Below are 13,521 nucleotides of genomic sequence, written 5' to 3'. Positions count from 1 at the left end.
CATGATGTAAACAGGTGGCCATGAGGGGGGAAATAGCAAGCTGCAGGTGGATGGGTTGGGAATACAGCACAAAAAGGGAAAATGTGAAGATAAGACTGCGAGACACTGAAATCCCTCCCAGAGCAGCGTTACAGACAAACCAGCAGTTCTGGGCACAAACACTGGAGCCTTGTGCCCTGCAGCCGTGCCCGATTTTCATCCTGCTAATCTCAAGGCAGAAGTACCAGAATAGCAGCATGCCAGAGATGCAAGGCAGGCCCAATAAACCAGCTGTGAACTAGGAGGATTTCTGGACATTAGTACCTCGATAGAGGAGGGAGATTTTTTTCTTTTTCACAGAGCAAACTGAAATAAAGTCTGTGGTTTTGCTTTTTTTCCAACTACTACCTGTTAACCTGGGTGGAGTCTGTCAAGTCGGGTCAGGTATGAAAGAAAAACATGTCACTGCTAGATCTATAATCTCTACTAGACTGACAGGTCTGAGGCTTGCAAATTAATCCAGAATATCAGGATGCTCAAATGCAAAGCTTTTTTTCCAAGACGACTGAATTCATGTCACCCACTTCCTCAGGACCTCTTTCCACCAGGCATCCTTGTTCTTCCACTCTTGTTCTTGGTTGTGATGAGTTTATAATATGTGATTATCCACCTTGGTACAGTGGTTCCAATCAGCAGGGATAAGGGAAACATTTCTCAGAATCTTCTACAGTGTACTGATTAACTTGATCAACTGTGAAGTGAGGGACCATGGAATAGATCTGTTCTACTGATTAAGACAGAAAATAGGTGTGAAAAAGGTCTTCTACAACTTGGATAAGTGCTATCATCTCTGATTTAGTGAGATGAAAATTACAGTTTCTCTTCTCTGATGGTTTGCAATATTTAGACTAATTTTCACTGCATTTTTTTCCTCACTTGTATCAAAGTGGGTTTGTATTAAACTAAATTAGAACTCAGTTTTTTCCATTTGAAGTGTTTAAAAAAACCCCAGTAACCTTGGCTGTGTCTAGGGGCTCAATCTGAGAAGGTGGACTCATAATTCATAATCTGATTTGTTGACTCTAAGAGGCTCCTGATCAACGTTAACTGAAATTGGGTTATACTTCCTACAGAAAGTATTTGTTAAAATAGAAAGTTTAGAAACTTTGTAGAGGGCAATTACTCTGTACTATTTCATGAATTTCATGGAAATAACCTATTATAATGAGTCATTATTTTAGTCTGATGCAGAAAAAATAGAAGTGGAGCTATACACTAGGCTCAGCTATGAGTTTCTTTGACATTGAAGAGTTTTCTTCCCAGAAAAAATTCAGTAAGTTGGTACACTTCATGAAAGGCCTAAATGCTCAGTTTAAAAACTGACTAATGAGATGCTCTTTAGATTTTATAGTGCAAAATTGCTAATGCCTTCGGCAGTCTGCAGCAGACAATATGGATAGTGTTAGAATTCACATTCTAGAATTCTAACTAGAATTAGAATGTGCATTCACATAAAATACACAGAAGTAATAGCAAACTGGCATTTGCTAGATGTAATATTTATTATTGAACACTTTACAGTTTGTACCTGAGTAGTAACCCCAGGTATGCTTGGTCTGCCTCACTTATGCTCCCAGGAACTATGTGAAAATATAGAGCACATACACTTCAGTGCTACTGGAATGAAGCCATCAGACAAGTGAATTGCCTTGGACTAACACGGGCAACCACGTGTGTCACAGCTTTGAGTCAGAGGCACAGAGAGCAGTGACAGTGTGCTCTGGGCTTCTCCCTGCCTAGCTCAGCCCCTCAGCTTTCTCTTTGAGAATAATAGAAGTTCAGTCACCTGCAGGTCCCCAAGGGACTAGGGAAGTTAAAGGTCTAAGTCATGGAGCAGGAGAATCTCGTCACATACTAAAGCAGTAGAGAGACTGAAATCAGCAGTTCCTGTGGCATTTAAAAACTGAAATTCTTGTGAAGAATTCACATGGGGAAAAAAACTATAAAAAAATTAAAAATTAAAAAGCTCAGCAAATTTCCTCTACCTCAAGTGTGAGTATCTGCATTAGAGGGGAAAAACCTGGGTGAATATACACTGAAAATGGGAACAAAGAGGTTCTTTAAGGAACAATTTTGTCTGTAATTTGTCATGTGCATGCAGGACTTGTGACAGTGTCAGACTGAGCAGGACTGAGCAGCCTGGTGCTTAGCTGCGATTACTGGTCTGGAGCCCTCGAGACAAAGGGACCTGCTTTACAGGGGGAGCGGGCTAATGTAATTTCCACCCCATGCAAATTTTATTGTCCCACCAGGAACCAAGTTAGTGGGGTAAGAAGGGGTAGCCTTCCTCCTTAGAGCTACCAGGAGCAGACCCTCCATCCTCCTGTGTTGGTGCCATGACTTCAGACACCACTATCAGTGTTAGCATTTTATCTGTTGCTGCACAGTCACACAGAACGCAAAAAAAAGATGCTTGTTTTAAGCTTGTGAGGTCTTAGAGAAGTAGAGCCAGTACAAAACAGACCAAGTTCAGTTCATATATTAAACTAGAAAGCCATCAAACTATAATTGTCTCCATGCATAACATCATAAACAAGACCCCATTTAATAATTCTGAGTTTAAAACTGTTATGTCTTATATTACCCATATCCTACCCAGTTGTCTTCTCCCACTTACCTGAAAGAACTGGCTGACCAGAGTCCTTTGATTTTTTCCCCCCTCCAAACCAGTAATAATAGGCCATTTCATGCATGAGATGGGAAATGCAAAGGCCATTGAACAGAGCACATTTTCACGGAGTTTCAAACCAATGCCACTTAACATGACATTGTGAATTATGGCCTAGAGATGGAAATTAAAACTCATTCCAATAGCTTCCCCAGTTCTTATCAGTGGGTCATAGATTTTCTAGATGTTTAAACAAGTGTAATCTCTTTCCGTGTTAAAATCTATCCCTTTTTCAGAGCAACAAAGCAGATAAATAATTTCATCTGTTAATCAAGAAATTTTTCTATATGAATAGGTAAAACTTATGTACACTGGCCCTACTGTGCCAGACCAAAAGTCCATCTAGTCCTGAAATCCTGCCAAGGGCTAGATTTTCCTCAAGTATAGCATTGTCCGAGAAATTCAATGCAGTATCAGCTGTGGAATCTCATTTTGAATTTACTTACAGGTCATTCCCAAAATTTAAACAAAAAAGTAGCTAGGTCAGAAGAAAAATAAATTATAAAGCCATTTATTTGACAAATACAAAACAAGAATGAAAATAACTATTTGTAGAAATGAAGGCCTTTTCCATTTCAGGAAGTCTTGTTCATGTTTGACTAAAAAAGAACAAATAAAATAATTGAAATTTTTATTTTGGCTTACTAATTAGTAAGAACCCCATAGCTTTGGGTTTTTTTTTAAGAATTATGCCTACAGAGGAAAATCATAAAGGACATGCCAGTGAAGACCAGCCTCCTTGTGCTGCTCTGCAGTGACTGGAGCTAAGCTGCTGTGCTCTGTGTTGGAAGAGAGGAGCTTAGGAGTAACACTTGCACAACCAGGTTCATTCAAGTGAGGAGCCAGCACAGACTGGTAAGGTACTGGGCCAGTGTCTGCCATTTTGCAGCTGACAAACATATACCTGATTCTTAGGCTATTTACAGGAATGAGAACTGGAGAGAGATATTGAGGAGTCAGGCCCAGGACAAACATACTGAAAATATTTTTCTTGTGCATCGGTCCCTTGGAGACCTACACTTCAGATGGTTATTCAAGTTCAAACTACCCCATCTGACAAGAGTTTTTGGGTTAATCACAAGTGAGAGCAGCTCATCAGTAAATGCAAAGTGTAAAAGGAGAAAGAAATGGAGACTGTCAGTGGATTTGGAGTGAGCCAAAACAGGAAAGCAGTTGTTCAGCCTCTGACTTCTGTCCTCAGATCATTGCAGGAAAGAGTACAGCCCTAATGAGAAGGGAACAAAGGGCTGCAAATCTCAGCCAGAGGCAGAAGGATTTCCCTGCACATGTAACCACTTAGCACTGCAGCTGTGCTGACAACTTGTGCCCCAAATTCAGTAAATACTAACCTTGTCCCCTTCCTCACATCTGAAAGAGAAATACACCTGGCACAGATGGCTGAGAGCAGCATCCTGTGCTGCTGTGGAAACTGGAGCAGAATTCTGAACCCCAGAGCAGTGCTGAAGCAATTCCCTTGTGCTGGTAGAACAAGGGCTCCCTCAACATGGAAAGGGATTTACTGCTTCTTCTCCCTTGTCTCTCCAGTTGTGCTCCTGTCAGGGGCTGTTTACACACCGGGTCTGAGTGTAGTGCACTGCAGTGTCACTTGGAAGGTTTCCCTGCTGATCTGGCTGAGCTGACAGTGTGCTGCAGGTGTTTCACACATGAGCAGATGGGGAACAGTGAGACCAAGGAGGGTTGCTTCTCGGTCCACATCTCATTTTGCTCACAGTGGGGTTCATGCTACCTCTCTCTTTCCCCGTCAGATGCGTGGAGTTCTCTTTTCTAGTTCTACCAGTATCAGTCCTGGGAAGTAGCATCTGCACTGGCAATAAAGAAACATGAAAAAGGAACCACTGAGGTTGCTTAGCAGAAAGGAAGAGAATTAATCTTCTAAAAGGAAAAGACGTGATCTTTTTCTGTTATACATTTCAATTCCAGCCCCTATACACATTTCATATTGGTTTCTTATAAACCACATATGTACGGAGGTTGTTGCTGACTTTTTTGCTGGATTATTTGAGGTTTTAGTGTCATGCTGCATAAATGGGTCAGGCTGCACGACTGTATTTAGCAGCATCTGCACATAGCTTTACAATTTCCCCCCCTAAATTCTGTAGAAGTAAAATTGGAAGGACAACTCTATGTCACAGTTAATATGCTAAAATAGGGACTGGAGGCTGAGGCCAACTGATTTTGTACTTTTAGATGTACTTGTTCACTCCAGCTGCTGTGTTGTCTTCTCATACTCTGACTCTCTTGTCAGGGTATGTGCGCAGGGTTCCATTTTGGCTTCTGCATTTTTAGTAAAAGTCTTAAATAGTTGCAATTGCTATGTCCAAAGTGCATTAATACAGCCAAAAAATCCTAATCCTCTTTAGAATTTGGCTGTGTGCTTCTAAATGTTGATGGCAAGAATATATTGAAAATACTAAGGATCTCCTTTTTATTACTCAGATAAACATCTACTACTTCTGACTTCACACCCCCCCCCCCCTCCATTTTCTTTAATCTCATTAGCACAGGAAACATCTTCATATGCTACAACTCTGAAAACTGGCCTGTTAGATGCAGGTTCCCAAATCAAAATCTGGTCTACAGAAATACTGTTAACATTGCATCTGAAATAAATATCTAGGCTCAGCTCTTAAATTATGACCCACAATGGATGAGCCTTACATCCATCTTTAAATTGAGTAAATCTAGAAATCTCCTAGAAGCAGGAATTATAAAATGCTACCACAGAGAGCTAAAGTAAAAGTATACTCTGGAACAGAGTTTGAAAGGAATATTTTGTAAAGTGGAAAATAACAAGTCCCTGCAGATCTTATAAGAAGATGTGATAATTCTGTATTTGGGGCTGCAATAGATTCTGTGTATTAAAAGCTTATTTTCCTAATCAGAGAACTTCATATGATTCAGAATAAGCATTGAAGAAGATCTCTTGAGAAGGGTGTATCTTCTAAGCTCTCACTTTTCCAACTTTATGATCAATTAGAACTACTAATGCTTGGAAAAAGACCATTTGTTGTAGTTGTTGTTGTTCATATGGAGATTTCTCTGATGCAGGGAGGGGAGGTGAAGGAGAGGACCATCCAGAGAGTTCTTGATCACTGTAGGGCTTTGGAGAAAAAATATCCAAAGACAAGCAATATCCAGGGAGCCAGTGATGTGGAATACAGAAAAAAATTGTCATGAAAGTCCACTGTGTCTCTAGGGGAAAAGTCAAACAATATGTAGAAAAAGATTATACAAATCAGATCAACTAATTACTTTTTGGCCTGATTTTAGGTCAAAACTTCCTAGTTTCTGTGATAACATAATTCATTCCTGAGATGCTAGAGTTTCGTTATGGTCCATCTAGAAAATCCAGAAATTTTGAAACTCCTAAATAATAGTTTCAAATAATAATAAACAATTATTTCACAGATTTTATACCACAACAAGAGTTTATGCAGCTTTCCAGTGTAGTTTTGAGTAAATTGTAACTAACTGAGAATGCCTGGTTTTAATATTTTAATTGTGGGTTATGCAGTTCAGTACTAAAGGGAATGCATACATGTTTGCAGAAATTAGCCAGGCCTGTACACTTATAAACTGAAGTGCAAATAACTTAATGAAAGGCAAAGATAAGCATATGTTCAAATTTTTCTGAGATTATGTCTAGCACCAAAAGTCATGAATTGTCTAACAAAATTGTCTAACAAAACATTAATCTTGGAAATGCTTTTAATGCTTTAAATTGTCTTCCAAGGCCACACTGCTGTTGAGGATTTTTGACTATTTAAAAAGAAAAGATGTCTTACTATGACAGCTTACCTGATGCATTAAAGGAAAACAGAATTTAAGGCTGAAAAAGTATCAAGAAGCTGTGCATTTAATATAGGTAGAAAGTGGCAGATACAGGGAAGACAGAGTGCCAGGAAGGAGACTTTCTATCTTTAAAAGAAGTAGGTATTAATACTGTCAGGTGATATGGTGAACCTGATGGATGAGCAGTCTAACCCAACATTGTAAATCATGAGTTCCCTTTCAAATTATGTTGTAGGGGAAGTATTCATCCTCATTTGGTCAATTTGTATTTCACAGAACAAAGAATAAAATAGTTATTCTTCCTTTTATGAAGACCCGCTCTGATCTATTGCGTAAGAGCGAATGCTCAAGACAAACTTGCAGATCGCTGTGAGCATAAATTTAATTGATAATGACAATAGATATTAAATTGTGTAATTCCAGAGATGTAATGCTGCAGATGACTTAACAATTTATTGATGTGGCAGAATAAGTTCATTTACCATTCACTGCCGAAAATGAAGCATCTCTCCATAGTTACAGTATTTCTTACTGTATTCTCCTTGAAATCAGTTTGATATTTCTGAACTGGGCACTTAAAATGAACAATATAATAAATGTAAGTATTAAATATACAACTGGTGAGTTAGAGCCATTTTCTATTTAATTATTTATGATATATTTGTGTTACATTGTCAGGGTATGCCTGTGATGTCAGCTTGCTGTGCCAGCTCTGCCTCTGTTGGATCAGAGCCACAGTAGGATGGCCCTTGGAGAGCTAACTCCTTTTATGTGGCTGTAGGAGAGCTAATTCCTGTTCTGTGGTTTTTTTCTGGCTCAGATAAAGCTCAAATCTGCCTGAAATTCACCAGAGTGACATACCTTACACCATCTTCTTCATGCTGTAGGCCTAGCTCTTGTGGGACAGTCATTATACCATGTTAAAAGAACTTGTTAAAAAATTGAAACCACATCCTTACAACAGGAGGAATGATGACGAAAACAACAATATGGAAATACAACACCTTCAAAGCAGTGTTATGCAGTCACATGTAATATACCTGACCAATGTTCCTTACAAATAGTAAATATGGTCTCAGCAAACCTATAGCTGTGTTTATGGAAAAGCTGCTTTCCTACCTATTTGCAATCTGCCTCTTACTTTCTTACCTTAACTTGAAAGTAGCTTTTTTGTCCTCTGTGACAGAGCTACTGCAGTTTGCACATTCATCTTTGCAGCACAAGGCACTCTTGCTGGCGGTAGCCTTCTTCAAGTTCTGGGTGTGACTGACAGCAAAAACCTCAGCATCAGTTTCTCATCAGCCAAAACCAATCTCGTTCAAAAACGGCCTTTAAATTTGCTGGCTTGTTCTGTGAAGCAATCTGGCTGGCTGGCAGTGCAGGTGTTTAAGTGTAAAGACTTCCTGTGGTATAAGATTTGACAGACTCCAGTTGGTGCCCCTAGTTATTTGAGAGTGATGTGGCAACACTGAGTGGTTGCTGATGAACAGGTTTGCAGTGATCATGCCTCTGTTTTCTGTTTTTGTTTTTTGTTTTTATCTTTTCCTCAGGGGAAATCGCTCACATCAAAGAGGTTAACCAGTCTAGTGCAGTCCTACTAAAAGGATCACCTTGTAGCATGGAAGCAGACTCAAATCATTATACATACTTTGTAGCTCACTGATTGCCTGACTCAGAGGACAGTAGAACAAGATGTTGCATGAGCAAGGACCTGACTTGTTTTCTTTTGTGTATACTAAGGCATTACAGACTCCGAGGGACTCTCTAGCCTTTCGATGCCTCCATTTCGAAAACTGTCTGCTCACTTCCTCCTTCATATCAAGCTGGATCTGTGTCTTTTTATTTTCTGCAAGCTCAAGTACAGTGAAAAAAAAGCTTCTGCTAGGCACAGTTTATTAAAAAAATACGTCAATCAAAAACTGGAAGAAATGTAAAAAATGCATATATTAATAAATATACACATGGCATCACATTTATTGCACAATAAATTAGCACAGAAGGTTTCATTTCACTGATGTATTCACATTGAGAAAGAAAGCCTGTGTCTTTGTCTGTTGTCTGTATATTCTCTGTTAATGTTTCTTGCATTTATTTTTATACCATATTTAAAAAAAGAACACCTTTTACTTCAGATGTATTAAAGTTGATCCTTTCTCTGTAAATTTGTGTATGTTTATATTGTTGTTTTATCTTTCATTAAAAGATGCAGAATCTCTTTCCTTTGGGAAGTTTGAGATTTTAATATTGAATCTGAAGATTAGTTGAGCAAAATGATCCCCAAAAGTTACACACCTTGTGCTTTCTAAAAAGTGACATGAAATGGCATTTTCTTTCTCTCAGTGACACCTAACCAAACACACTTTATTGATAATCATTTACTTTTTCTTTTCTTTTTATCAAGCTAGCAGCAGAGAGACCTTTCCTGCTTGCTTATCATTGCAGAAGCAAACCGTTCTTTAAGCTAGGCCCGTTCTGTAAGAGTGCAGCCTGCACGGCGGTTCAGTCCTACCCCAGACCGGGCTGACTGAACTGCACTTCCTTAGGAATGGACATGAACAAAGCTGGCTGAGAACACAAGGGTATACTTGCTAAATAGGAAGGACAGGGCTTCTTTCTCGTTGCTGTCACTTGTGCTATAAGGCAACATTTTAAGCTGAAAAGGTAGTGTTTTGGGAGTGCTAAGTACACAGTCCGTGGAGTAAACCTCCGGTAGTAACGCAGGAGGAGGCCGTCATTTCCAGGGCTCTGTTTGGGGACGCTGTTGTGTGTCCACTGCCGAGCTTACTCACACAGAGACCTGTTGACAGATTTATGAGTGTGTGTTGATGTTGCCCGTGAGACAGTAGGTATGGAGCTTCTGAAGCTAATCTAAGCTGGAACCAGAAATCTGCTTGGCCTAAGAAACAACACTGTTGACTGATAGAGGTGATGTAAGGATAGTAGACAGCATCTCAGAGTAGAAAAGAAAGAATGGGAACTAAGTCAAATGACAAAATGCTGATACCTCCAGGGCATGGTAGGGTGCACAGGATGAACAAGCCTTTTTAGCAATGCACAGAATAGACTCAGGACAGCCAACTCTAGTACCATCTGTCATGCTGACTGTGGTTTAATATTGAGAATCTTGTTTCAAAGAGACTAGGAATCCTAAACATGAACACATGAAGCGGGACAGTCATAGATACAAGCAGATGATCAATTTGAATGTGTTACTACCAGAGACATCTCATTTAGCATTGGAAAACCACCTGCATTGATGCTATTAGGGACAGAATGCTTGCACAGAGCAGCTCTGGGCAGAAGGCAGCTGAGCTGCCTTCTGCTGGGAGCACTCACTTCTCCACTGGCTCTGGCAGTAGTCTGGTGCAGCCATAACCAGGAATGCAGCACCTTTAAAGAGGCAGTCTGAGTGAACCCAGTACAAAATGCATTATAAATCCATGAATGGCTGTTCCCCATATTCTGCTCAGTTGAGGTTTCTTGAGGTTTGGATTTCTATTTGTTCATTGTTTTCACATGCCACTGTGTTTCTGGTTTCTAGCTAGGATGACAATTACTGCTTTAAAGTGTCTCTGGTTTTGCTAGCAGAATTCTACTAAGCTTTTATGGAAATGCCCCATCAGAGCTGGGTCTTACTGAGAGCTCCATACAGGTCAACTGAAAATATTCACAGCCTAGGGAGGTCAGACAAATTTTACTAAGTAGCCACACTGAATCACAGATCTTGAACTGAGATTTAATTTTACCACAGAAATGTGAGCTCTGAGAGATGAGCTTGGGGCCAGGCAATCCACAGAAATTTGAGCTCTGCTTCACTTCTCAGTGCCAAATAGAGATATTTATTTCCAAACTCCTGCTGCCACCAATTTCGTCAACTGGTATATTGCCTCCTTTGCCTTAGTAGTTAACTAATTAGATACCACTGTCTGCTTCAAAGAATCACTTCCATCAAATACCTAATGTTTCAAATCCAAGCATTAGGCATTTCATGCAACTTCACCCTAAGAAATATTTTTTTTCAAAATCACTTTGCAACACCAACTGGTTGGTAAAAAGTCATGGAGAATTTGTGTTCCTGAACCCATTCAGTACTTATTCTAGTTCTTTACTGTCATGGTTTAACTCCAGCTGGAAACTAAGCAGCTGCTTGTTCCCTCCCCCCTACCTCCAGTGGGATTGGGAGGAGAAGAGGAAAAAGTAAAACCCATGGGACAAGCTAAGAAAAATTTAATAATTGAAAAAATTTATATTCATAATAACAGTAATCTTAATGAAAATGAGAGCAAGAGAGGAAGGAGTAAAATCCCCCACCCAAGAAATACAAGTGATGCACAATGCAATTGCTGACACCCGCTGGCCAATGCTCAGCCCCCGAACAGCAATTGGCCCCTCTTGACCAACTGCCCCGGTTTCTGTACTGACCTTGGTGTTCTGTGGTATGGAATATCCTGTTGGCCAGCTCGGGTCAGCTGTCCTCATGATGCTGCCTCAGCTTATTGTGCACCTGCTCCCTGGCAGAGCATGGGAAACTGGAAAGTCCTTCACTGAGGGTAAGACCTGCTCCACAATACCAAAAGCATCAGTGTCTTATCAACAGTATTCTCATGCTAAATCCAAACCACAACACTGCACCAGCTACTAGGAAGAAAGTGAAATCTATCCCAGCTAAATCCAGGACATTTCCTTTCAAGAAATATGAAGTCTGTACTGAATGGCTATCTTTCCCCGTATTTGCACAGGATTTAACATGATGTCTCTAAAGTAAAACTGGGCATTACTAATAAGGATTTCAATGTAGTCAGGGAGCTGTGTTAAGGTTTCATTTGAGCTTAGTTTCAAGTGATACAGCTCCCCTGCTACATATGAGTGAACTTGGCCCAAACAAAATCAATCCTACAACTAGAAAATTTTTTAAAAGGTTTATCTGCAATCTTCTGATACTTTACCCCATTGCTGTCATCTGCCAGTGATAAAATACTGGGACTGGAAATTCCAAGCAGGCACAAACTTCCTTTTTTCTCCCCCACAGAGAAAAGCTAAATTTTTGTTTCCAAATTTATACAAAGATCCACTTCAAGAATTAAGATTATCTCAGATTAAGGCATGCTTGTACATTAACCAAGCAGCTGCAGTTTGACTTTGGTTACACAACAATTTACCAATTAAGAATGTCAGTGAAGCCACAAATCTGCTGAGGAAAAAAGGACCAAGAGAGAAAATCACTCTGAAGGGACTATATTTCTTATCTTCTAGGGAAAAGCCATCACTCAGTGCCTCCTGGCTCTGCCCAAGAAGCTTAAAACACCCTCATAAGGGATATTAATTGTAATATTCCTTAAAATAACTGGTTGGAGCTTGGAACTTTCATCTGAGAGTTGGGGTTCATCAGTCAGTCTCTTTCTCCAAACATCCTTGTATATTAAACAGCTCGAAAGCCTACAGGATAAAGTGTTTGATGGTGCTTCTGCACACTTCAGATGGTTTTGTGCTCCCAGACCAGCCTGTGAAGTTAGGAGAGGCAGAATCTATCCTGGCACTTACCTGAAAACAGCAAAATAGTCACCCATTCTTCTGTAAGAAGCAAGTAAAAACAGTCCTTCAACCCTAGAAATCCAAAGAGGGAGAAAAAGGGCCTTACAACAGTGATGAGATAAACTGCAAAATGCTGAGCCAAAACAGTGGTGGAGTCCAGCCAGAAATTAATGAATTGAAGGTGAATACAGGACTAAGAAATGGGAATTAATTGCGGTGACCAGAACAGAACTGACAAGGGAGGAAAACTGGAGAGCTAAATAATTAGGAGCAAGAGAGGCAGAATGCAGCTGGTGGATTGCCAGGCTGTTGGCCACAGCCATGCTGAGTTGGAATTAAAACCTGAAAAATCAGGCAAGATCAACCGCAACCGGTGCCTTAAAACCCAACAACAACATTTTTCCATCTAGAAAGAAATAATGTGTAATAATAAAATATCTAGAGTTGACTTTTTCAAATTGCACCCCTAATATGACTGAAACCATGAGACATAAATGCCAAATAGTCTCCTAAGAAACAAAAAATAGGGCAGCAAACAGTTCCAGAAAACAAGACCTATAGGAATGCATCTAGGATGTTATTTATATTAAAAAAAAAAAAAATTAAAGCCAAAGCAGACCACCAAAGTGAGGAAAGGCTGTTTTTGACATGTAACTGGAACTAGGAGTTGGAAAAGCCAGTGATTTATTTTCAGCTCTTCCAATTGTTTTTTTTTATGCATAGTGAATAACAGCTCTTTCAATTTAGATTTGAAAATGGACATATTTTTTATGTCTCTTCTAGGTAAAGATATTGTGCATAGAACTAACACTGCACTTATTATAGTAGGTGCATAACACTGGACTTACTATAAGAGGTGCATAAAATACAGGAATTTTGCTAAAAGAAGTTTAATAGCTACAGGGAATTAAAGAAAATAAGGTTTTAATCCCAACATCTTCAAGCAAAATTATCAGCAAATTATTTGAACATATTCTGTGTCCACAATTCATTTAAGCAAGTTGCTAAGTGGTTGTGACTCACACCAGTCTGCCTTTTGATCTAACTATGCTGAACAGATTGCTTTTGTCTCCTGTGAGTTGAAGATATGCTGAATCCCCAATATTGAGGAGGTGAAGGGGGAGAGGAGTTCTCTGAGGCTGGATTCCACCCCTCATGCTGTCGCAGACTGTGGAGTCCTCAAGTGGCATGTGTACAACTCAGTGTGTTTTGTTTGTGTATACATCGACTTGAGGGCTGCAGAGTCTCTCCAGACAGTCATTATCTCTGAAACAACAAAGTTTTGTTTCCTTAATATCTAAACAGAATCTTCTTTGCTTTGGTTTATCCCTTTATTTTTGACCAGGCTGCTGCAGTCACTACAATTATATGTTCCCAACATAAATGGACATTGCAACATCACAGTCTCCTTTGGTTTTGTTACTGGTGTTTCTAGCATAGATGGTTGCTCCCCTTGGTGTGTAGCTGAC

At 39.7% G+C, this 13,521-nt stretch overlaps 1 protein-coding gene across 3 annotated transcripts in view; it reads left to right on the top strand.

The window, feature by feature from the left end:
* The window catches only part of RGS7 (regulator of G protein signaling 7), a 265,432-nt gene that overhangs the window by 240,485 nt on the left and 11,426 nt on the right, over nucleotides 1–13,521 (top strand). Inside the window, exon 17 of one of the 3 annotated variants that reach the window (XM_069010378.1) lies at nucleotides 8,071–8,211. The exons of 1 other annotated variant lie outside the window; for it this stretch is intronic. In XM_069010378.1, the coding sequence (XP_068866479.1) occupies nucleotides 8,071–8,121 (51 nt within the window). In that variant the 3' untranslated portion in view covers nucleotides 8,122–8,211. Of the gene's footprint in view, nucleotides 1–8,070; nucleotides 8,212–13,521 lie in introns of those variants that run through there. One more of the 3 variants, XM_069010375.1, reaches the window with a different exon arrangement.

Source organism: Aphelocoma coerulescens, chromosome 3, assembly GCF_041296385.1.
Source record: "Aphelocoma coerulescens isolate FSJ_1873_10779 chromosome 3, UR_Acoe_1.0, whole genome shotgun sequence".
Taxonomy (NCBI): domain Eukaryota; kingdom Metazoa; phylum Chordata; class Aves; order Passeriformes; family Corvidae; genus Aphelocoma; species Aphelocoma coerulescens.
The sequence above is the reverse complement of the archived record's forward strand: the minus strand, read 5'-3'. Positions and strand labels throughout refer to the sequence as shown.